We start from the raw sequence: 26,391 nt of genomic DNA on the forward strand, positions 1-26,391 counted from the left end.
TTTGTAAGCTATAAGTTCTGGTCTACGGTTCCACGTGAGATGGGCCTAGCTTCAACAAATCTTTCGATTCTTAAATGAAATAAATAATCCACTAGCTGTGTGGGGTTAAAATAATTCGAATAATTATTTAGTACTCTCAGTTAAGTAAAATGGTGTTACATTACATATATTTTATTACAAAGTTTTTTAATTAGCTAAGTATACAAAGTGGCATCATTAATTTCTAAAATTCGTTAAAATGGCACTCAACGAAGAACTTAACGAAGCATTCTTCGGGTTTTGGCCATGTTCGGGTAGAGTGCGGGACTTTTTAAAAGTGCGCTTCAAACAGTAATCGCAACGGTTCGTGTACATCAACATTTTCCACTATTCTAAAATTTCAGAAGAACTGTCGCAGAAAAGAATAGGTGGATTGTCATAATTGTAGTTAGAAAGGAGTTTAGCAACTTTTTTCTTTCAATCAAAAAGTGCAATTGAATTAGAATAAAAAATAATAAGAAAAGTCGTCAGACAAAAAATTTTACCAACCAGCTTATATATTTTGTCTGATTGTTTAAAGAAGAAATTACCACTAAAATGGTTGGCGCTACGAAAATCCGTATTGATGAGGTAAGTCAACCTAACTGCAGCATAATTGAAAGATAATATTGTAGTTTATAAATATTTATTTATTTATTTAAATATTACGTGTAAATAAATTTATAGACAGGCTAGGAAACGAAGGAACTAGCTGCTTAGGCCATCGTCCCATAGTTCATAAATAATTTTCTATATATACTTACATATAAATGCGTCGTTGTGTACACATGTCTACCTACATGATTTCAAATAATCCAAATCGGATCTATGTTCTTTGTTATTGGTTCTTAACTGAATTCCCGTTTAACTGTAGTATTTAAGGGGCAAGGGGAGGAAACAAAATGGAGTATGGTATTTGGCGCACAATTGAATTCTTGCATATTTGCAAAAAATCAGTTTTGTTTGCACATGTCAAAAATTTCCAAATATTCAAATAACCCTTATAATTTTCACAGAAAATGCACGAATTCGATCACATGATTGCGCTTTGTTTTTATCCCGATACATTTCTAAATTATATAATAAAAATTATATTTTTTAACAAAAGTCTAATTGTAAACTTTTAATTTTTTTAAAGAATGAAACAAACACCTTTGCCAAGGTTAAGAAATTTGGTGTTGCAAATGCAACGGAGAATACTAAGCGTGCAGCCTTAGGAGACTTACAGAATCGAGCAGTTCTAAGACTTGCCAATGCTAAAGAAGCTGCACAGAAGGAGTAAGTGTAAATTATTTTATACAAATATGTATTTGGATTACAAATTTAATACAATTGTACTTCAGTATTGACTCCAAACTGAAAAATGTAATTCAAAATACCAAACCACGTGTGGATACACATTGGAAAAAGGCGCCAGGAGCCACTGTCAAGTCAACAAGCACAGCTGCTGAACAGCCGAAAAAGATTCTTACGCGATCAAATTCTACACGCGTTGAACCTGCAGCTTTGCAGAGAAATGCTGTGACTGGCCTTAACAAACACAAGACGCTTACTACAAAAGTAGTGGAACAAAAATTACAACAGGCAAAACGTAAGTATATATTCAAGTGCATTTAAATATTGGTTTACCATTTGTTCTATTTGCAAACGTAGTCATTAAAGCTAAGACTGCACAGGATGAAAAACCAAAGAAATCTGGCGAAGCACTTACATTAAGGCGTGAAGATAGCAACTTATCGCTCAAGTCGCTGTCAAAACTAAAAGCAGCTTTGACAAGAGAAGCGAATAAGGTTACTGCTGGAAAACTAATAGCACAGAGCGTAAAACCAGAAACAAAAGCTGTTTCTGAGTCGTCGGATTCAGACAGCGAAAGTAACAAAAATGCTGTAGCACAAATCTCAAGTGCACAAACATACTCACCTGAAGTAGAAGATTTCGCTGACATTGAAGATATTGATTCTGGCGATTCGGATCAACTGCTACTGGTATCGGAATACGTGAATGATATATATAATTACCTCTTTCAATTAGAGGAAGAACAGGTTATACAAGAAAACCATTTGGATGACCAAGTAGAAGTTTACCCTAAAATGCGTGCTGTACTCATCGACTGGATTAACGAAGTACACTTTCAGTTTCATTTAACACCAGAAACATTCCAAATGACAGTGGCAATTATCGATCGCTACTTGCAAGAAGTAAAAGATACAAAACGCACACATTTGCAATTGGTAGGTGTGACGGCTCTATTCATTGCGGCCAAGTATGAAGAGTTAGTTCCCCCATCGATTGCCGATTTTGTCTACATAACCGACGACACATACAATTCCAAACAAATCGTGCAAATGGAGTTGAAAATCATTAAAACACTCGAATGCAATTTGTCGCGCCCTTTGCCAATACATTTTTTGCGTCGCTTCTCCAAGGCGGCTAAAGTAGAAGATATACACCACGCGTTGGCTAAATATTTTCTCGAATTGACATCAATCGAATACGATTTAGCATCATACAAGCCGTCCGAGGTAATATTAGAATAAATGTTAAGCTATTAACATATATTTAAATGTATAAATATTTGTCAGATCGCCGCTGCATCGCTCTTCTTAGCCCTGCATTTGCTTAAAGAGAACGCTAAAGCACCAACGGGTTTCAACAACAAACACTGGTCTCCTACAATGCAATATTACTCGCGGTACACCGCAGAGCACTTGAGACCTATCGCCACAAAAATTGCAACTGTGGTGCGAAATGCGCCATCTGCCAAACTGAAGGCTGTCTACACGAAATACCAATCATCCAAATTATATAAAATTGCGATGCGTTCGGAATTATATGATAAACTAATTGATTCAATAATTAACCATACCGAATGAGAAATAGTTACGGGCAGCTATAGCGACAGGGGTTGCAATGCGCTTAATTTTTGTTTATGTCGTTTAGTTTAATTGTTAGATTTTTTTACTCTATTTTATAAACAATTCAATATTTTTATTATCAAATATTTCTTAATAATATATATATTTTTATTTTTAAGTTTTATGCGACAATTTAAATTAGATTAAGTAACACTGTCCCGGATCGTCGGTAAAATGTCATAGATAAAAACTTCCATGTAATGCTCTGCATTACAGCAATTAAGGAAGTTTGCAATCGCGGAATTATTTCATCGAAAGCAGCAATCAAGGACAATACTAACTTCAACTCCTGTTTGTACAAGTATTCGGATATTTAGTCTTAAATAAATTGCTGAATACCTGTCATAATTAATGTAATGTAGTGTCTGTCTGTTTTAGAGTTTGTGAAAATGTAATATTTCCTTAATGTGAGGAAAGCACCACCGACTAACCAACGTATATTAGTGTCGAAATGTACTTTATATCAATTTTTTGTATCAAAAATATTGCTGCTGAGTAAGCGCCTTCTTTTCCCAACCGAAAGCTATGATTTCAAAAATACTTTATCAAATGTTCTTGCTTAGGTTGTCATAAAGTCGGCGTACTCATCAGCGCAGTTTTTTCATTCCTATTATGTCCAATTTTGGCAAAATTAGAATTAATGTAGTTCAAAAACCCAAAAACGAAAAAAAAAACACTTTTAAATTGAACAATGTTTGTAGGCTCAAACTGAATGTAATTATCTGCTATATTTGTTTGTAATTTAAGGTTCACAAGCATAGTGGGAACGCACATGACATCATTGGTGTCTGATGCTGCCTCGAGCGTTATTTTCCTGCTATGCCAGAAATCATTCTGATTGTGAATATAATCTATTTTGCTCAAAAATAACACCATGCGTTTAATTTGACTTTTTTGCGGATGGACGAATGTTCCATGAATATTATTGAATATATTTTCAAGTAAATATTAAAATCCTTTGTCATGCTCTGTCTGCTTTATAAAAGCGGCTTAGCGTTTTTTTTCGCCAGTCGACCTGCACAGAGGTCGATATGCCGCGCATATTTCGGTAATAGCACAGCAGCGAAGCAAAGCAACGTACCACATACCGAAAAGTAAGAAAATTTCAAAAATTTGCTATCACCATGTATGTATATTTGTGTGTATATGAATAGGAACAGACAGATGAGGTAGGTATGTCAATTCCAGCACGTCCGTTTATCCACCATCGCGCACACCCAACAACAATTATCGTGTACATTTCGAAAGTTGTAGGCATTTCCCAAAACTGAGCCCCTGCCACTGCAGCGGCCATTTTTACAGCCGCTTAGTGTAGTGCTGCAACAAATGCGTCTGTCTGCTTTAGTAGTAGTGTAGGTGCTGATAAGGGGAAAGAAATGTTTGCTTGCACTGTTTGCCTCGCTTCGATTATCGACTCTTTCCGTTGGAAATCAAATGTTTCTGTATAAGTAAATTTGACCCCCTCGTCCAATCGAGTGCTCACTAGTGTGTGTGAGTGTCGCAAATGTCGTAAAAGTGTCGAAAAATAATGACGCTCATAAAACCGTCAAACTCGGATCTCGAATAGGCGCGCAGCAAAAATAAGAAAGTAGCGCTTTTATGGTCAAAATGTAAACACTAATAACAAACACAACACAACAGCGCCAATAACAGTTGTAATTGTGGTAAATTCTGTTATCTACAGAGATCTGTAATATTTTCACACTGGCAAACTGACCTTCCGCAAATTATGTATGCAAAAGCATAAAATTTACCGACTGATGTGTATGAAGGTATTAACATTTGACGAGAAATGTCACATCATTGGAATGCCAGTAGGTTTAACATAGCTGGGAACGGTACATTATGCTGGATTCCTTGAGGCATATTTCCAAAATTCTGGTTTATCTAGTCGAAACGTATTTGGACTTCCTCTAAAAACTCCCAGTCTAATATCATACCGCAAAATTATTTATTTTAAGATCTTACATCAAAAATAATGAATATACATATTTATGTACATAATTGGGAGATGTCAGTAAACTGCACTTTCGTCGCATAAGAAAAGTAATATAAATCACGACGTACCTGTAGTAGAGGTTACAATGCCGTCATTATCATTGGTGTGTGCATTTTCTGACGTCCAACAAATAGGTGATGATACAAGTGGTATTATAGATAATTTACTACTTTGACCCACCAACTTTCAAAACAAAACACCTTTTAAGTAAATAAATATTTTATTTTTGTTTTAACCTCACTTTATTACTTTTTTCGCATGACAATAACTAGTTATTTGACTGTATCACCTAAGAATAATTTTAGTTTAATGCCGTGTAATTTATTGTTATAAATACTTCAATAATTTCGAAAAATACGCTTTTAAGAAGTCAAGTGCCGAATTTGTGGCACACATAGAACACAAACTAATTTTTTAGCGCTCTCGTTAAATGTACTATATGCGCACTTATTCAGCACGTGACCTCGTCGAAGTTGGCAGCTACGTGTTAGAGCGAATACTGCAGACATTCAGCAACCGTATAGAATTTATTCGAATTGAGTCCCTTGGTTATGATAAGCTTACGATGCGTATACATGCAGATTTAAGTAATAAAAAGGAAACATGAATGGAGTTTTTCTATTTTTTATAATTATTTAATTTCGTTTTTTTTCTCTTCGCTTTATCTGGTTCTTTATCTTTACGTTTATAGTGTATAATTTTATTATATGTTGACGCGACCTGCATTTGTTGTTGGTATTTTTCTCGCTGCTATTTATGAAATAGTGTAACTGTTATTGTTGCTACTGTACTAATTCAGCTTGGCTTTGCACAGCAAATCTTCACTTAACCCTGGAAAGTCGACAAGAATTTTGAGACAATATCCTTCAGTTTGGCATCGGAGGCCTCAGAGATTTGACCATCCTTCGCGATTTGATCGAGCAGTCCTTGTTCGTTGGTCTTAATGTGTTGCAAGAACTCTTTTTCGAACTTGGTGATCTTGGCGGGATCCATCTTGTCCAAGTGACCGCGTACACCGCAGTAGATGACAGCAACCTAAGAATGTGGAACGACAACCATGAAATATTGTTCAGTAAAACCGCAAATTAAGAGCATACATATATGAGATTTCTCTTGGCCACTTACCTGATCTTCAATTGACATTGGCACGTATTGACCTTGTTTCAACAATTCAGTCAAACGCACACCACGGTTCAACAATTGTTGGGTAGCAGCATCCAAATCGGAACCGAATTGGGCGAAAGCAGCGACTTCACGGTATTGAGCCAATTCCAATTTCATGGAACCAGCGACCTGCTTCATGGCCTTGGTTTGGGCAGCTGAACCGACACGGGATACAGACAGACCGACGTTAATGGCTGGGCGGATACCCTTGTAGAACAATTCAGTTTCCAAGAAGATCTGACCGTCAGTGATGGAGATGACATTGGTAGGAATGTAGGCGGACACATCACCAGCCTGTGTCTCAATGACGGGCAAGGCGGTCAAAGAGCCACCACCCATAGCGGGCGACATTTTGGCGGCACGCTCCAACAAACGGGAGTGCAAGTAGAACACATCACCGGGGTAGGCCTCACGACCTGGTGGACGACGCAACAACAGGGACATTTGACGGTAAGCAACAGCTTGTTTCGACAAATCGTCATAAATGATCAAAGCGTGCTTTCCCTTGTCACGGAAGTATTCACCCATGGCGCAGCCAGAGTAGGGAGCCAAGTACTGCAGAGGAGCAGCATCAGAGGCGGTAGCCGACACAATGATAGAGTAGTTCATGGCACCAGCATCGGTTAAACGTTTCACAATCTGGGCGACAGTCGAACGTTTCTGACCAATGGCAACGTAGATGCAGTACAATTTCTTGCTTTCATCCTGTCCATCGTTGAAACGCTTCTGGTTGATGATGGTATCAATAGCCAAAGCGGTTTTGCTATTGTAATTACATAGATATATAGAATTGAGTTTTAAGAATTAGATGATATAACAAATGTTTTTTATCTTCGTACTTTTGTAGATAAATTAATATGAATATGACTTGTTCGCTTACCCAGTCTGTCTGTCACCAATGATCAACTCACGTTGACCACGGCCAATTGGCACCAACGAATCGACGGCTTTGATGCCAGTCTGCATAGGTTCGCGCACAGATACACGGGGAATGATACCGGGGGCCTTGATACCGACACGGAAACGGTCCTTGGTGTTGATAGCTCCCTTACCGTCAATGGCGTTACCCAAAGCATCGACGACGCGTCCCAACAATTGATCACCGACTGGTACGTCGACAATAGCACCGGTACGCTTGACAATATCACCTTGCTTGATCAATTTGTCATTACCGAAGACGACAACACCGACGTTGTCAGGTTCCAAATTCAAAGCCATACCTTTCAGACCAGAGGAGAATTCCACCATCTCATCGGCTTGGATGTTATTCAAACCATAGACGCGAGCAATACCATCACCAATGCTCAACACACGACCGGTCTCTTCCAAATCGGCTTTGGGGGCAACACCCAAGATGCGCTCCTCCAGAATGGAAGAAATCTCGGCGCTACGTTGTGTGGCCGAGACATGAAGTTTACGTGCAGCCAATGAAGCAGCAGGGTAAGCAGCCTTGCAGGCGACCTAAACAAATGAAATAAACAAAACGTTTAATGATTGTATGACATTTTATGATATAGTTTATTGTGACAATTGCTTACAACAGATGTTGTCACAGAACTGGCACATCAGTGAATATAAAATTGCCTCTTTGGGTGAATTTTCTGGCAAGAATTTTAAAATTGTTTCAAACCAACTTTAAAAAGGTCTGACCCAGAGTGCACTTGCTTTTGATTTGATATTCAATTAATTAAGAACAAGTTCTCATTTTTTTACAGTTTCTTATGTAAGCTATAGTGTGACGGATTGCGCTATAGACATGCATGCTAACTGACCGGTTATAGGTGTAGCCAAGTAAACAATTTTTAGAGAACCTCCGAAAAAAGTTAAAACTTTTAATTCTTTAATACGCTCAATATAACATTTTAAAATTTTAAATTAAATTTTCACCATCATTTTGATTATGTTAACATAACCTAAAAATCGATATCACTCGTAGCAATGGTTGTCTCGTTCACTGTTCACACGAGTGCTACTCGGTGATTTGGGGTAACTGCTGGACTATGCATTATGTAATTGAAAAATATTCAATGCTTATACGTTTTTGTTTAAAAAGTATTGGGATATCACACAGCTTTTACAACTAGATTATTTCACATCAAAAACAAATCACTATTATGTAACATTATTTTCCAACCTGCACACTTTATAAAATACGCGTGAATGAATATACCAGCACGTTGCGTAACTTTCTTCACCGAACTCTATCAAAATTCTTCTTTTAATGATATGGTTAATTTACACAACATAATTAACAAGAATAATTTGGAAAACTAGCAGTATTATTCCAATAAGTTCAAGATTTCAATTTGAATGTGTGCATACAAATTTTACAGGCGTTTTTTTCTTTTATAAGTTTTCTATTTAATGTAACCGGTGCATACCTGTGTAGCAGCCTTTGGCAATGTGCGGGCCACAGACGAGGCCAAACGTGCAGAAATCATGGACATCTTAATTTAATTCTTCTGTAATTTCTTCACCGGAATAAGAAAACCTCTTGCACCCAACTACAATTCTCTCGACTTATTTTACAAAAGATGGTTGGTTGATGGCTGCCGAGTTCACGTTCACTCTATTCGCAAAGTGTTACGAATTGCCGACGTTCGACGTTTAGAAGTTTCGTTAAATTGCGCGATGAACTTTTGCTGAATGCGAATGAATATTGGATAAACTGGACGATTATTCGTTGACAAAAAGTGAGATTGCCATAAATACTTATGCTTATTTTTTATATATCTAACATAATTCCACTTTACTTACTTTTATTTCTTTGGTTACATGGTAGAAAATATTCACTGTCAACAGAATATATATCGGACTAAGAAGAGTTAAGCGTAAAGCAAATTAAAAAAGATAATTTCTTATTATTTGCAATTATTTTTACTCAAAAGCTGATTGTTTGGTCGTTTTCATCAGTTTTAAAGTTTCGTTGAGTACTGAAATGAACTCTGGTAAAAACTATAGAGCTGGTAACACTAATTTTTCTGTCATTGCCAACAGTTGTGTGGCGTTTCATATAAATAAACAATTGAATTATTTAGTTCTCTCTTGTTATTGGGGTTTTTATTAAATTAATTTAAAAGTTAAATTAGAGAGCTTCTAATTATCTGGAAGTTCCAATTTTGCAAGCGCTGCGGAACAAATGCTGATGCATAAACGCTTCATGTATTACAGTTCCAATATGAAAGATTTCCGTTTCTCCTCATCAATGTGGAGGCAGGCGTATAAGCGGTTCCGTTTCCTGGACTATTTGTATTGTACCAAAAAAAGAATAGTAAACGCCTTTGGATTATTTGTTATAAATTTATTACTAAAAATAACTTCGGCGTCATCCTTTAGCTACAGTATACAATATTTAATTTGTATGAAAGTCAGGTCCAAGTTTTCGCAACAAGGAAAAATTTGTTCATATTGCTTGGCTCGCAGCCTCCTATATATACTTACTGGTTCACACAGATTTCACCGCAACGAAGTGTCATCACGTATTTCCTCATTTTACTGTTTTATCCTATATTTGCTTGCATGTGCGCAAGGATAAAGTGTAAAAGTGCTTGGAAGTCCTACTGGAAGCGAAATCTCCGCGCATATTACGCTCTTCCTCTCCCCAAATCACAAACAAGTTTGGAGATGCTGAGCTACGCGAAGAACGTGTGCCACAGTCTCAGTTGTGGCAAGCACGAACGTATTGTGCGTGCGGACACAGATGATTTCGCGTTGTGCTTCGCTTTGCGCCGGATGTGTTGTGCGGAATGTGAGTTGCTTGCGCCAAGTGCATATGCATATGTGTGTGTGCGTGTGCTGCTGATAGCGCTGGCTATGTTGTTTGAATGGCTTTAGGCTCGTAGCAAATTTCTGTCAGCCATCACTTGGATGAATGGACAAATAGAGCTGGATTGATGATTGGACGACATTTCATATGGGGGAAATTACTGTACACACACATATGTGCCTACATTCCTTCGTTTATTTCCGAAATTCTTGCCTGATTTAGAGTCTCCAAGCAGTCAAGTAAAAGAGAACAGCGCGATGACGACGACAATTTGCTGGCTAAGATGTGTGCATATGCAGTAGTCAGAGTTTGTGTGGTCTAGCGAACGCAACTAAAAAACATGAAATTAACGAGTGAAGTGCTGTTTCCTCTTTTTATCACTTATAATATATAAAATAAGGATTAATAATACTAACCGAAAAGAAATTACTTAAAAATTTAAATAATGTGCTATGCGTATTAGTGTAAAATTGCAGGTTAACAAGTGTGAGAAGTAATTTGGTATTCAGCTGAGGTTAGCGCAGTCATGTGTTTCCATTGGCCAATAGAGTGAAAAAATAAACGAAGCTGTGCAAAAGTGGTAAAGTGGTAATTAATAGAAGAAGTACAAGCTTATGCGTAAGCATTGTCTATCAGTGTATGTATATGAGTGGTGTAAATAAAAAGTTATCAATTAAACAATTACCTCACATACGTTGACACATACATATATGTAGCATACTTTTAGGTGCTTTGCGAGGCAAACGGCTATTGTATGTTCATATGTCACTCGAAAAGGCGTAAAGTCATAATGTCAGTGGAAAAAATTACAATTAACCTTTATACCTAGGTGTGTGGCTATAAAAGAGTGTGCTGAAGAATGTGTACATGTGTACATCGAAAAATGTAACCACAGTAATATGCGCGGTTTGAGTGATTTAAATAAAGAAATAAATAACAAATGAAAGTTAAGATAAATCAAATAAGTGTCAAATGGAAACATAACCTAATTACAAGCAGATGCTGCACTGAAGTGCTTTTACCGCAAGCGTATAAAAAGACGGCTCTAAGTGTTAAATTCATTTAAATCATGTAAAAATCTTAAAATATGAGGCTTAAATTATTTTACTTTATTGGCTAAGCCAAATCTCGAGCAACGGTTGTAAATTATTCAAAAATATTACTATAATTCAGAGTGTGAAATACGTGATCAAATAACCTTACTAACTGAAAAAGGAGTCAAGGCATTCCGCGTGTATTGGCATAAGAGTTTTGCATACCGGAAAAACAGAGCTCGTACAAAATGTTCGCCATTAATGAAAACGAAAGTAAAACCATTAGATCAAGCATGTAAACTTGTAGCACAAACCGATAGCAAGCATAAATGTACTAAAAACGTTGTACATATAGTCCAAATAAGCATCGGTAAGAACCGAAGCGCGAAGCGTAAACTTGCGGTGCCGTGAAAATATTGGGAAAGTATTGATAGACAACACAAAACTAACCTTTTAAAATGCACAAACTGAAAATATATGGTTTTAATTGGCAAATTTGAAGTCACTAGTTGACAAAGAGTCCAACTTTGCAAATACGCTTACACAGCGTGCAACAAGAAGATAATTCTAACGAGCAAAAAAAAAAAACAAATTTAAAGCAAAAAAAAAAAAAAATAATACGAGAAGCCTAAGCGAAAAGAACGAACACAAAGAGAGAATCGAAAGCATTACTGGGAAAGTTCAAATCAAAACACCGACCGACCGACCGACGTAGCAACCATTAGCTATCAGCAGCAGCGCAAGAGAAGCGGCAGCACAACATCCAATCTCCAAAATTTCAAATATAAAGAAGAGAAAAAGCACAGAGAACAAGAACAAGAAATAAAAACGACGAACACAAAGTGAAAAGCAATGAAATGTAAATCTAGAAGAACAAGTGGAAGAAATTAAAAAGTAAAACAAAAAGCTGAAAGCAGCAGCAACAGCATTTGCAGCAGCCAGTCGCCGCCGAGCGCTGCATGTGAATTTTGAGGCACGCAAGGGAAGTAACAGAACGTGCAGATTTTCTGTTGGAGCGGCGAACGATGGGCAAAAGTCGACACGAGTAGCGCACGCGAGCCTTTGGTGATGTAGTGCTGGTGTTAAGTGAGTGAGGGCGGTGTTGGCATTAGGTGGCATCGATTCGGTTGACACGCGACAGTGCAGACGGTGTTTGTGTGCCATGCTCGTATTTTCTAATACAACTACGTACATACATACATACATACATAATTGTATATACACATATTAACACAACTAGCTAAGTTGAAGCTTTGAACGCTTTCGCATTCATAACGCAAATCAACCGAAGTGGCGATTAGATGCGTGCACAGCAGCCGGCCACACGAGTTACACTAACGCAATTCCGAAACTACCCACAAGTGCTGCGTATGTACATACATATACAACATAGAAGCATTTCTATGTATTTGGTGTGTCAGTGAAAGCGCGCATACATACATACATACATACAAACATACATTAGCACAGCAACAGCATGTGTAAAGTGACAGTTCATTGCTTTTGACAGCGGAAAAGTGTGCCTAGAAGTGATCCAACAGCAACGCTGTGCGCCTGAAAATAGACTAAAAGTATTTTTAGACATATGTACATATGTATATGTGCTTGTTGTACTTGTATGCGTCTGCGAATACACTGCAAGAGAGCGTATGACGCTGGTAATATTTGCCGCCAACCGCGCTGCACACACACACACACAAACGCACGTAATGCATTGAAAAGTCCTCATTGTTTGCTGTCATTGTATTTGTGAGTTCAATGTCGAGAAAAATGCGAAACAAAATTGTGTGAACTAAAAAATACTATCCAATACATAGTACGAAAATACTTTGGTATGTTTGAAAAGCACAAAAAAAGACAATAGCTGACGGGTGGAAATCGAAAACGCCGAATACAAATCGAAACAACTCAACTCAAGGTCAACGAAAATCGAAATTCACACCAACTCAAGTCAGGCAAAGTGAAGGCGAAAAAAATAAGACAACGCGCTTTCTTTGTGCGTATACTCGTGTGTTTTACTGCATACACATATACCGGCACACAAACCGACATACATACACATTGTTTGTTGCATGCTTAATGCAACAACATTAGTGTTAACCAAAAGCTTAGCATACAAATAGGCGCAATTGCACTAAATTAGCGTTAGTTAAATACAAAAAGAGAAAAATTAATGAAAAAGGAAAAAATTACAAATTTAAAGTAAATTTAGTGAATATTTGGAAATCGTGAAACCTCCATTGAGGTGCTAAAAATAGCAAAAGTGAATCAAATTGTGTGTTTATTGTGGATGTGTTTTAATTAAAATGTTGTAAAATATATGTAAATACATTTGTGCTAAATGCTTATTTATAAATTCAAATAAAAATTAGAAAAAAATTGCATATAAGTTAGAAATATTTGAAGTGCACAAACGAGCAAACAACTAATAGGCAAACGGCCGCGCCATAATGCAGTTTTAAGCAAATTGTGGATGCTAAATTGAGGTAAGTGCCCACACAGATAAATTTCACAAATATTTTGCCACAAACAAATGGTTATAATTAATGGCTGCGTTGTGTCGGGAAATGTTGGAAAATAGTTAACAGTTTCACCACACACGTACATACATAGAAAACGTGGTATAACAGGCCACTACTTGCATTTCTATAGATACACACACAAACACTGTTATGGCGGATTTGCGGCACTAATTCGTTGTTAATTGCTCAATTGCCTAATTATGTGCTATTAAATTCTGTTGGGCATTTAAACACATTTTGACGCATGCCATATATAATTCCCGTTATTTTTTGTAACGGCATTTAAACTTTTTGTTCTGTCAACTACATGCATATACATATCTATGTATTAGCATAGATAACGGCAACTATTTAATACCCGAAGCAAAGAACAAAAACAACCTAAAAAAAAAAAAAACAATTACAACAATTACAACACTTGGTGCATAGCAGATTACAAAATTTAATTACGTGTAAACTAGTTGAGGCTGAGTGACTGTGGCTGTCTTTATTAGAGTTCTACACTTTGGCGCTATGGCAACGCTGTCGCATCAACCGTTAAACATTAATGCAGCGAGAGTAGCTATTTTGTTAGTGTTGTTGCTGCTGCCGATGCAAAATGAAAAGTTGGTGGCGCTAACTTTTGTAATGCAATTTGTTAAACGTTAGGAGTTGTAAGTGGCGCCGCCTGACAGGCCCTTCGGTGCGATAGTGCCGTTTGTAAATTTAATACATATGTATATAGTCATGTATATGTATACATAGATTAAATTAAAGGGTGAAGACAATAATTTTTATTTCCAAAATTATTCTGTATTTAGAAAAATACATTGTAAAAAAAAGTACCCGGAGACTTTAAATAAAACGCAAAATATTTAATTATTTAAGTTATATTAATTTTTACTTCTTCAAAGTAATCTTCAAAGTAATCCTATGCCAACGATTTTTGTAAAAGACTTTTCATAATGCCTTCAAGCGATTTTGCTCTCCACGATTCCGATGATTTTTGACTTGTTTGCATGCCAAACTCATAAATCCATGTCTCATCGGTAGTTATAAAGCTCTCCATGAATGTGGGATCGGAATTTGCACGATCAAGTATGTCCAACGAGATCTGTTTACGGAACGAGTCCAGGAAGAACACGTTTCATACCCAAAATATCTACGAAAACGGACTCGCGAGTTATGTCGAGCCCTCTTGCCATCTCTTTAATACTTGCCTGATGATGTCTGACTTGCGCCCTTATTTAGCATAGTAATTAAGGACAGTCCTACCAACTACATTTTTTTGAAATATCATTTCATAATTAAGGACAGTCCTAACAATTTAAAAAAATATTTTTTTTTGAAATATCATTTACCCGAAGAATTTGATTACAATTTCCGGGCGCTTTTTTGACACAATATACATATATCGAAAGTCTTTAAGACAGTTGTGCAAGAATTTTTTCAACTTTTTTCATCGCATATTTCATACATATGTATAGTATATCTCATTGTTCCATCGAATGCGATATTCCCCATAAATCTTATGCCAAAGACGACTAATCAGCTGATGTCATTGTCCATGCCTTGATTGTTTGATGACAGGAGATATTTCGTCTTGTCCTCGTTCACTACCAGACCCGCTCCGCTTCCTTATCCATTCTGGAGAAATCAGAACTAACTGTGTGGTTGTTGAAGCCAATGCTATGAATATCATCGGCGTATGCCGGCAGCTGTACACTCTTAAAGAAGATTATACTTTCTTTATTTAGCTCTGCAGCTCGTATTATTTACTCTAGCAGTAGATTGAAGAAATCGCACGATAGAGAGTCGCCTTTTATGAAACATCGTTTGGTATCGAACGGCTCGAAGAGGTCCTTTTCATGTTACTATATATTATAATGAGTCGGTATGTATTTAGGTGCAACCCTGTGTACTTTGACTAATTGTGTTCTATTCACTTTGTTTTTTTCAAGTCTATTCTACTTTCTTTACCGTTTGATGTCAGAGCCTGCTGGCGTTGTTTTGATCCAATACATTTCAGTTTTTATGTTGAAAGAATTTAAAGCCCAGTCTGCTGATAAGAATTTAAGAGATTAACAAAAGCCATTATAAATAAAGTTAAACAAGAGAGTGCCACTTGACACGTCTATAATGAAGTTGTGGTTGCCACAATGCCTCAGCGCGACCGCACAACTCTATTAGGGAGAGTGTCAAATGTAGCGCAGCGAATGACAGGCATGTGCAACTACTTGCAGTGTGCAACTTATATCTGCTGAGTTCAGTTTAAGTTAAAAAACTAACTTTAAAAACATTAAGGAAACAGGAAGAACAAGTGTGTTTAACTTCTTTATTTTTATATACTCTGCATAGAGTGTTTTATGATTTCTACGAAGTTCGTAATACCCCGAAGGAACATCGAACATCGTATAAAATACGCGTATATACTATTTAACGATCATACGAACAAGCTGAGTCCATTTATACATTTTTTTTATGGATACGCCAAAAATTTAGCCATATGCATCTGTCTGTTCGTCTGCATATTCATCAGTTTTTGAGTTGTCGTTCTGAAATGTTACATACGTTCTTTTCTCCCCAAAAAGCTGCTCACTTGTCGAAACCGACGACATTGGAGCACTATATCATAAAGCCGTCATATAAACTGACCGCTCATAATTTAGTTCTTGTAAAGAAAACTTTTTTATTTGACAAGATATCAACATGAAATTTAGCATGGCATATTTCCAAAGGTAACGGTACAATTACCTTATAAATTGTGCAGATCGGATAACTATAGGACACAGCTGCCATACAAACCGACCGATCATAAATAATTAAGTTCTTGTGTGGAAAACTTTTTTATTTGACAAGATATCAACATGAAATTTGGCATGGAATATTTTCAGAGATAACGGTATAAATAGCTTATAAATTGTGCAGATCGGACAACTATAGCATATAGCTGCCATAAAAACGGTTTGATCAAAGTCAAATTCTTTTTATTTCTGAAGGGTATTATAGCTGCGGTACAGCTGAAGCTAACTTTTTTCACGCTTTTTTTATTTTCTTGCACCTTTTATTTTCATAAACCGTTTAAAGTGCACTTTAATAATTTAAAAATTGAAAATTAAAAAAAGGACACTTATGAACTATCTCGAAATTTGTTTGTGAAAAATACAGCTACAAACATACATTAAGTAAAAAATGATAATTTCAGAATAATAAAACACCTTTTTTAATTGCTTTCCATCTCTGATTCTCAGGTGATTCTTGTTATTTGTATTTTTTTTTGTTACATATGTACATAGTTTTGTATATATACTTCACATACATATTTTTCAAACAAAAGTTTTTAACACATAGAAATGTGCCACCAAACCGCAAATGAATTATGCATTTCTCGGTTTTCATTTAATTCACATCTGCATTGTGAGCCAGCTGTGGCAGCGGAAATGTGTTGGTGTGTGTGAAGCTGCTATGTATCAAAAGCAAACAGTATTTATTGTACTCCTGCATGTATGTATATACATTTATATATAAATTAATTCACCTGCAATCCTTTATAAGCATAGTCACGAAAAGTAAGTTTATTTATTTATTTACCAAACCAGAGGGGAGCTGAACACACACATGCCAGACCAACCGCAGATTCCAGCACAAATACATATACACACAGCCAAATGTATAGCAGTATATTTACGAAAAGTCATAAAAGATTCACCAGAAATGATGTGATGTGTTATTTGCATTAACCAAATACACACACACGTACATATGTATATACATCATTCCCCACAAAAGTCACACATGCACATCAAGTTTTTGTATGTGTGTGCGAATGCTGCTGGCAGTTTAATTTTATTTCATTTACGACTTGAAGTCGAACAAACAAAGAAAATATAATTTTAAATTTCAGTTGCGCCTCTGTGGGTGTGTGTGTGTGTCCATCTAACGCTGCTGCACAATTATGTGCACCCACCTGTGTGTGTGTGTCTGTGTGTACTGTGTTTGTGCTCATGTTTTAGAAACAATAAAGGTAAAATATTATGAACAATTTCATTTTTCCTTCTTACCGTTATGTGCCGTTATGTGACCGCTCGGCGTTCGCAGCGAATTTGAGCAATTTGTTGGCCGTTGCGCCAGCTGTGTGTTTCCACCCGACCGCCATCCCCCTCAGAGTTGCCGTTACCATGACCATGGTGGGATTTAATGCCGAGTGTTGTTGTTGTTTCTATTACTGTTGCTGTGCTGCTGTCACCTCCAGCCCGTCGGTTGGGCATGTTTGGCCAATTGAACGTTAAAAAGTTCAGTCACGTTCATACCGCAGAAGGATTTTATGAATCAAATTTCTTTGCATTGCGGTGTGCTCGTTTGTTGGCTCGCCCCGTTTGTCCGTTCGACCAGTCAGCGAAGCATCTGATTGTTTGTTCGTTCTTTGTGCTTGCGTTGGCATGTGTTTTTTTCGATTTTGTTATTGCTTTTGTTTTGCTACCCATGCCAGTTAGCTTGCAAAGTGCGTGCGTGCTCATTTTGTTTACAATACAAATAAATAAGCAAACAAGCTAATGCGTTGTCTTATGTTAGAGTTGCCAACCAGATTGGAAACTGGTTGAGAATTTTCCAAAGCGAAAACTAAAGTGAAGCGCAAACTTTTCGGAACGAGCGCTGAAACAAAATCTCAACAATTCGAAAAATTTACAATAATATAAAAACGAAAATGTAAAGAAAATAAATGATAAATAAAATCATGAAAAACTTGTTACGAGTTTATGTTCGAAGAGGAGCGAATGATAAGAACTTATGAAAGCTACGCGTACAAATTTCGTTCAAATAATGCATTAAAAAATGGTTGAGTTAAATTTAAATAATTTTTTTTTTGTTTTGTAAACTCGAAAATCGTTTTAAAAAATAAACTCCAACCTCAAATATCGAATTAAAAATAAAAATGAAATTTAAATATACAGGGTAATCGAAAAAGTCTTCTCGTATTTTTAATCAAACTTCAATTTTTTTTGTATTTATAATGAACTTTAATGAACCAAATATGTACCATTTTGGTCGACCACTTTTCGCCATTTTTCCGCTGGAGACATTATTACATCAGTGTAAAACTTTTCTGGTTTCTCGGCGCAAAACTACGACCAGCAATTTTCACAGACTTCTCTTGAAGCTAACTTTACCCCATTAGCTCTGCATTGACCGAAACAAATGATAGTCCGATGGTGCAAGATCTGGGCTATATGGTGGGTGCATCAAAGCTTCCCAGCCAAGCTCTCCAGTTTTGGCAGAGTCATCAAAGATGTGTGTGGTAAAGCGTTGTCCTGATGGAAGACGAAGCCCTTTCTTGCTTGTTTCATAAAAATATGTTTGCCTTGGAAAATAGTCCAAAAACAGTAGTAGAAAAAAGCAACTAGAAAAAAGGTCACATTAACCAAATGTGTAACTTTTTCAAACAATTTCGATGAATATTTCCAAATTTGAAAAAAAAACAAGAAAAATAAAAAAAAGTTTACATTTAATAATAGTAAACTCCCATAATTATATTTTGCAGTACATTTTTCTATTAAGCAATGAATTTATTTCCAAGTACTTGGTCCAATGATTTTTCCAGTCCTCGAACACTTTTCATAAGCACTTTTTGGGATGGCCTTCAGCTCCTTCAGCGAATTTTGTTTTATCTCTTCGATCTATTGAAAACTGGCGGCAATTTCAGTTTGAAGAACAAGAAAAAAGCACACGGAGCCAAATATACACTAAAATCATTGGGAATCGAGCTCTCTTGTCATCTCTGTCATCACTTGCCTGACTATTTTCAAGCACCATATCCTTCACTTTTTTAGTACTTTCATCAGTCGAAGGTCTTTAAGAACGAGGCATGTCTTCAACGATCGCTCTTTGAAGGTTTTGTACCACTCGTAGGCTTCTGTGTTTGATAAAACCGTAAGCCTTTTCCAAAATTCGTAATGATTCCGCACACGAAATTTGATTAGAAATACAAAATTTGAGACAAATTATTTGTTCAATATTTTTTCCATTGTAAAAGTCCCAACGCACTACTGAGGTGTACCGACTTAAGCAGCTGCCGTAAACAAATAGGTTGACAGATCGCGCTCATATTCGCCTGCCAACTTAGCAAAATACAGTTTTTTGAAATAGCATTTCCCGGGGAATTCAATTACTATTTCCGGGCGCTTTTTTAGCACAATGTATACCTAAGAAGGTCGTGTGAATATTTTAAGTCGATTCGCCTAGTCGTTTCGAAAGTTTCGAGAAAAAATGCATAAAGCTTTGAGAGCTGATTACACAAAGTTAAGAAAATTTTAACCGAATCAACCTAAAATTTTCGAAAAATATTCTCAATTATACGAACATTTGATACATACTCAAAAAAAATCGATTTTTCGAAACTCATCAGTGAATATAAATTTAAAAAATGATATAGAAATATATTCAAACACAGCGAAAATTATCCAATAAAAATGAAACCAAAAGTCCAAATTTCAACAATGGTCAATCGGATAGTCTCAGTTATAGTAGAGGGGGCACTGGATTCATCTCGATCAGTACTATGAATATGGTATAAGTACATATAAAATATACAATGGTAATAACTTTTGAAAACATTTTGGCGAATTGGGCAATCCTGGTCATTAGGCAGGAGTTTTTAATACATAACTACATTTATATTTTTGTGCGTATATACATATAACACATGTATGCATATATACACGAGAGTACATAATAAGCAGCCTATTTTCAAATTATTAAAAAAGCAAATAAAAAATATAATTTGAAATATAAAATTTCATTGCTATTTACTTTGAAATTTAATTAAAAGCATTTCCATAGAAATGCCATTGTTCGGATGTTGTAGTCGTTTTTATTTCACTTTCAAATTTTATGATAAATAATTCAAATTCGGACCTCTCAATGGTCATTCAATAACAAAGAGATGTCTGTGTTGTTTGTGTATGTGTATACCGTTTTCCATGCCATTTGCTGTGGCTTTGTTGAAATAAAATTAAAATAAGAATGTATTTGTGTCTGTATGTGTAGGTGAGTTTTAAAGTATTTCGCATTTGAGTGCTCTGCTCGGCCGTGTACAAATGTCAGTTCATTGTTAACAGCTGTTATCATGTTTAATTCACATTTTTTAATTGCCTCGGAATACTCGAATACACAGTTTGCATAAATAAATCATTAGGCACATTTCGTTTTCAACAACTTTCAACGAACTTCGTGTTGCAAATGTGCATGCACAGGAGGATGGTCGGCATTAGTGATGGCTCTCGGCGGCGTGTGCTCGGGGGTCAAGCGGATGTTTGCTCTTCTTCGGCTTAGCCGCTTTTTAATTCCAAATTAATCGCACTCTCGATATTTTGCTACGGCTGCATTAATAATCAGAAACTTCAACTTTAGTGCCAACAACAACACTAATAACCAAAACAAATATGAGTGAAAACTTTGGAGAACAAATGCGCGAAAGCAAAACCAACAAAGGCGATGGCAAAAAAATATAATTATTTTTATGAACTTTCAACGCCAATTTCCCACGAGTCTAATTTATGTGCCTGCGTACAAACAAGAGCGAAATGCACAAAAAATAGGCAAGCAAAAAAAAAAATAAATAAATAAAAAAATGTTTGAAAGCATCAACACGCCGCGTGAAAACGCAACGCGGAGCTGCCAATGTTGCCGCCGTGGCTGCGTCTGCTATTGCCGCATTGCGTCACTTAATTTCAAATGCAAATTTTCGCAAAGGTACAACAACAACGCGCGGCCACGTTGTCGGCAACAGCACGTAGTAGGCTTGTCTTGCGAATGCGAGGAGCCAGCGCTGCCATTTACTTACTTAGCGCTTGGCTTTCATTTTCATATTCATATTCATGAGCTGAAATGAACAGTTACAGAAACAACAAGCGCACCAACTGTAACAGTAGCGCCAGCAAGTGGCAAGTACAACGAACACACACACAGCACAAAGGCAGGCGCACTCCTCTCATTCGCAACTAAAGTGTACGGAACCATAGTAGAACCACGATTGCATGGCTGAGGCTCAAGACTTTTTTCTGCTTTAGGCGCGTGCAACAAATAGCTTATTCATTTTGAAGTGGCGCTACTTAATTTCAAACTTCATTAAATATACGCCCCTAAAAGTATGCTTTTCGTGGTTTTCTTTCACTAGACAATTAATTAGAAAAGATCGAGAGTCAGCAGCTTTAGCTTGAAAGAAAATTTGTTTGACAAAGTTCTTGGTAGTCGAAAAAGTCCTTTCGTATTTGTAATCAAACTTCAACTCATTTTTTTATATTTATAATGCACTTTAATGAACCAAATATGTACCATTTTGATCGCACACTTTTGTCATTTTTCCGCTAGAGACATTATTCCATCAGTGCAAAACTTTTCTGGTTTCTCGGCGAAAAACTGCGACATTTTCACAGGCTTATCTTGAAGCCAACTTTACTCGATTCATGGAGTTCTGCTTTGACCGAAACAAATGGTAGTCCGATGATGCAAGATCAGGGCTATATTGTGGATGCATCAAAACTTCCCAGCCAAGCTCTCCCAGTTTTTGCCGAGTCATCAAAGATGTGTGTGGTCTAGCGTTGTCCTGATGGAAGACGAAGCCCTTTCCGTTGATCAGTTCTGGCCGTTTTTTCGATTGCTTGCTTCAATCTTATCAGTTGCTGACAGTAAAATGTAGAATGAATCGTTCGACCAGGCTGGAGCAGCTCATAGTGGATGATTCCTTTCCAATCCCACAAAAGACTCAGCATAACCTTTCGAGGCGTCAATACTGTCTTTGCGACTATTTCTTGAGCTTCACCACACTTGGATCATGATCTTTTTCGCACATTATTGTCGTATTTGATCCACTTTTCGTCTCATGTTACCATTCGCTTCAGAAATGGTTCGAATTTATTTCGTTTCTGCAAAGAAAGAAGGACCATTAAATTAATTTTTTTACAGACAATTCATGTAGTACCTTAACATCAAGCTTTTCTTTGTAGCCAGCCTTTTTTAAATGGTTCAAAACCGTTTGATGATGAATGTTAAGTTCCTTAGCGATGTCATGACTGCTTATGTGACGGTCCTGGTCACTGTTTCCCATAATTTTATTGACTTTTTGAACGATAGGTCGACCAGAGCGGGCTGCATCTTTCATATCGAAAGTTCCGGAACGAAAATGAGCGAACCATTGTTGTGCTACACGAATTGATAGAGCATCGTCTCCGTAAACTTCACAAAATTCATTGGTGGCTTGCGTGGCATTCTTCCCTTTTTTATACAAAAATTTCAAAATATAGCGAATTTCTTCATTATTTTTACTCATTTTTGAAGAGTTGTAACTGTTTTTCAACTTCCGCGAATTGATTTTTTTCATTAAATCTCGCCCTTCCAACAGTATATGTTATGACTCAATGTGATTGGTAGCACTGGAGATATACGACTGCAACGACATCTATTAACAAAATACGAAAAGACTTTTTCGACACAAACAATGGTTGTACAAATCTAGGAAAAAATTCTTTAGAGTTTCGGCTTGAACGCGCACTTTAAATGTATCAGTTCGGGTCAAATTTCATGGATGGATAAAAATGCAAATTAGTATTTTTTAATTTCTGTAGATTAACTGTAATTATTCCAATAGAATAATATTATATTTTCTGTGCGTTTCGGAGTGAGAAATATAAATAGTTGATAAAAACATGGCGTCAGGTGCTGACAGTAGCACTAAAGGTTATTCGTATATACAACATGTACGTGTGTGTGAGAGTAAACAAGAAAAATGTTTTCTCTGTGTGCAGCAACATAAGTAAATAATGTGAGTATGAAAGCCGAGCTGCTTAAAGATAAATGAATATGATGTATGAGTAATCATATGAACTTCATAAGCCCTTAACAGAATGGGCGGTTGACTTTAGTTACAACAAACCTAAGAACACTAATAGTCATAATGTACATACATATAATGAGAACACATAAAAACCATATATTTGTATATGTTTACTATGTTTCCAACTCCAGTAGTGGCACGCAGCAGCCAAGATGAAGAGCTGGTACTTAGTTTTGAGTGAGACATGCTTGCACGGCTAATGTTGAAATACGCAGCAGCAAAAGAAGACGAAGAAGAACAAGAAAAACAAGAAGATATATACTTTTGCGTTCATCACAACCGCTGACGAATTATTTCAGAGGCGTAGTTGCAACAGTAGCGCGGCAGCTCACTAATTATATGAGTATTTGTATGAGTTTGTATATATGTAGTATGTGAGACAGTGCATATATGTAGATCTGCATGTGTGTATATTTGTATATTTAAGTGCGTAAATAAGCAAATACTTACATTTTGCGCACTTGTGCTGAACTCTTTCTTTCGCATTGCGTATACGCCATGGCTGTCCAGGCGCAGTCTTGCTTTGCCCGCGTCGAAATAAGTTTGCAATTAGTGCATAATATTTTTTAACTTTATCCTTGCAGCTTTTGGGTAGTTAGGTGTTGAGCTAGTGTAGTTTTAATGCAATACTGGCAGCTCAATGTAGGAAGACTCGTTCAAGTCGCTTAGCTACTACAGCTTATTTATTATCTCGTTGCTTGCTTTTGATCTCTACTACGTCTACAGACCGAGGATAATTGAAAAGTAAATATGAAAGGCAGAAACAATTAAGACAAGTTGCCATTTCTTCCGTAAATAAGGAAAATATGCTATGAAAGAGATTTAAAGTTGTGGGCTACATGTACATATAACTAATTAAAGTTATTTAATTTGTTAAAGAAATATTTTTATGAGCTTTACTAAACCACTGCTGCATCTTGAGTTGCCAAAGTTTGTATGTATGTATGCTAAAATTGCCAATAGAAAGTGTACTTTGCGGTTTCCACGCCAAATTTGCAATTTTGCAGCCTAAAAAAGTGCCGACGTACAATAACGTACGTATGTATGTGTTTCTAAATATATGTATAAGAACGTACATAAACTTAATTATGTAAAATATTTGTGTGTCTTTGTGTGCCCGTGCTTATTTGCTTTGCGGCAAAATTAATTAGCCATAAAACGACAAAATGAGCAACCAAACAATAAACTATGCAAGCAAAGTAGACAGAAATGAATAAACAAACAAATGAATGAGTGATTGAAAGTATACAAACACTCAGCATACACACACACACACACACCAAAGTACACCATAGGGTGCAACAAGAGTTGCCACAAAAGTTGTGCATTAATGAGCAAGCCGAAGGGTTGGAGGCCTTTTGAGCAACACAGCTGAGAAAAAAGCACTAAGTAATGCTTTTTGTGTCTTGTGTGTATGTGTGCGGGGTTGAAGATTTGCTAAATTATAAATTAGCGTCTGCAAACAAATCAACAACGGCAATGTAGAAATATTATACACAATAACTAATAGGCTATAGAAAGTAAGGCAGCAGTGATTTCAAGAAGAAGCAGAGTGTACATATATAAAGATATATAAATATATATACTGTATATATTGCCGTAGTAGTGCATGGGTTTGCCTTAGAACTTGCTTGCTTGAGTTTTATATGCTTAAGTCAGACATCTTGAGAAAGTGAAAAGTGTGTCTGCATTACCCTTCAAATTAGGCACCCAAAAAGGACTTTGAAATGATATAACAACATTTAATGGTTTTGTAGCTTAGCTTAATATATATTTCTTATTTTTGGCTAACTTCTCTCTCCGAATTTTAAAGTGGTGGAAATTGTTATATGAAAATAATAGATACCTCATTTCTAAACGAAACCCTGAAATTCAGGATAAAAATTATAAAATTGCATGAAAATATATCTGGAAACTAACAAAATCAAGAAAAAATATGAACTTCGGCCGCTCTGAAGCTATATTATCTTCACAAGCGCATTTCTTAATAGGAAATAAAGATATTTTTTTATCTATATTGAAAAATTTGTTCTGGGGCTATAGCAATGTCTTGGACAATATTCCATATTAATTCATCTTAAATCATTAAAAAAAGTATATTATTATTTAATTTTATTATTTTTCCGTACAAGAACTTGTTTTTGATCGGGCAGTTTATACGGCAGCTATATGTTCTAATGCTCCGATTTAAATAATTTGCTGGAAAATTGTAGCATTGTTTTGGAAAACAATCCTCCTCAAATTTTGTTAAGATAATTTGTCAAATAAAAAAGTTTTCCATACAAGAACTTGAGTTTGATTGGCCAGTTTGTATGACAGCTATATGCAATAGTGATCCTATTTAAATAATTTATTCGCTGATCGTAGCATTGCTTTGAATAATATTCTATGCAAAATTTGGTGAAGATATCTTGTCATATAAAAAAGTTTTCCAAACAAGAACCTGATTTTAATCGGCCATCAAAATTATCATATTCATCAATACTTGTAGTTTATATTACTCATACGCCCTACTGTGTTCATTAAAAGCACCAATTAATACAATTTAAGTTGTTATTTACCAAAATTTATTTGAACTTACTTTTATGCCATAAATAGAATAGTTATTATTCGCCTAAGGGGTTTACTTTCTTAATGAACTTGGTCAAAAACTTCCTAAAATGCCGAAGGGAACCATCCTTAAATCCATGTATACTTTTCTTGCTGCCGATCCAAATGAACATTATGAACATACTTTTCAAAGAAAAAAGATTTTATATGTGGACGCATTAGTTTCCGAGGTTCATACGTTCACCAGTCACGAAATTCTTGCTTACTAACTTAGTTAGTGGGATTTTGTAGCAAAATAATTGAAAAATAAGTTCGCAATATTCTACGACATTATTCAATTGCAATCGTCAAAGTAACATCTTTAAAAGCTAATTTAGGCACAAAAGAGTATTTTTTAATAAATAAATACTAGAAATTATTCTAGAGAACACTTGCAGTCAATGCTCATTATTGTTGTTTCATCACTTTTGGAGAGCCTTTACTGCACTGGGTCCATTAAATAAGCAAACTACGGTAATTAGATGCGAGCAACGTTTGTATTTCCATAATGTGTGC

The 26,391-nt window shown here is 36.1% G+C and overlaps 3 protein-coding genes across 3 annotated transcripts in view; 2 read left to right on the forward strand and 1 right to left on the reverse strand.

Annotated features, from left to right (window-relative positions):
* Positions 1–325: 325 nt before the first annotated feature.
* On the forward strand, positions 326–3,803 carry LOC126756895 (G2/mitotic-specific cyclin-B). Its single transcript, XM_050470389.1, has 5 exons — positions 326–609; positions 1,157–1,296; positions 1,362–1,609; positions 1,672–2,540; positions 2,601–3,803. The coding sequence occupies exons 1-5, from the start codon at positions 577–579 to the stop codon at positions 2,889–2,891; spliced, it is 1,581 nt and encodes a 526-aa protein (XP_050326346.1). The 5' UTR covers positions 326–576; the 3' UTR covers positions 2,892–3,803.
* Positions 3,804–5,133: 1,330 nt separating this feature from the next.
* Positions 5,134–8,695, reverse strand: LOC126756893 (ATP synthase subunit alpha, mitochondrial). The gene is made up of 4 exons (XM_050470386.1): positions 8,478–8,695; positions 6,977–7,557; positions 6,058–6,859; positions 5,134–5,967 (listed from the first exon to the last, which is right to left on the reverse strand). The coding sequence occupies exons 1-4, from the start codon at positions 8,541–8,543 to the stop codon at positions 5,758–5,760; spliced, it is 1,659 nt and encodes a 552-aa protein (XP_050326343.1). The 5' UTR covers positions 8,544–8,695; the 3' UTR covers positions 5,134–5,757.
* A 1,111-nt stretch (positions 8,696–9,806) lies between these two features.
* Positions 9,807–26,391, forward strand: part of LOC126756878 (uncharacterized) — a 349,030-nt gene continuing 332,445 nt past the window's right edge. The window contains 1 exon segment of the mRNA XM_050470364.1: positions 9,807–13,382. The gene's annotated coding sequence lies outside the window, so the exon portion shown is untranslated.

Source organism: Bactrocera neohumeralis, chromosome 4 (assembly GCF_024586455.1).
Source record: "Bactrocera neohumeralis isolate Rockhampton chromosome 4, APGP_CSIRO_Bneo_wtdbg2-racon-allhic-juicebox.fasta_v2, whole genome shotgun sequence".
NCBI lineage: Eukaryota > Metazoa > Arthropoda > Insecta > Diptera > Tephritidae > Bactrocera > Bactrocera neohumeralis.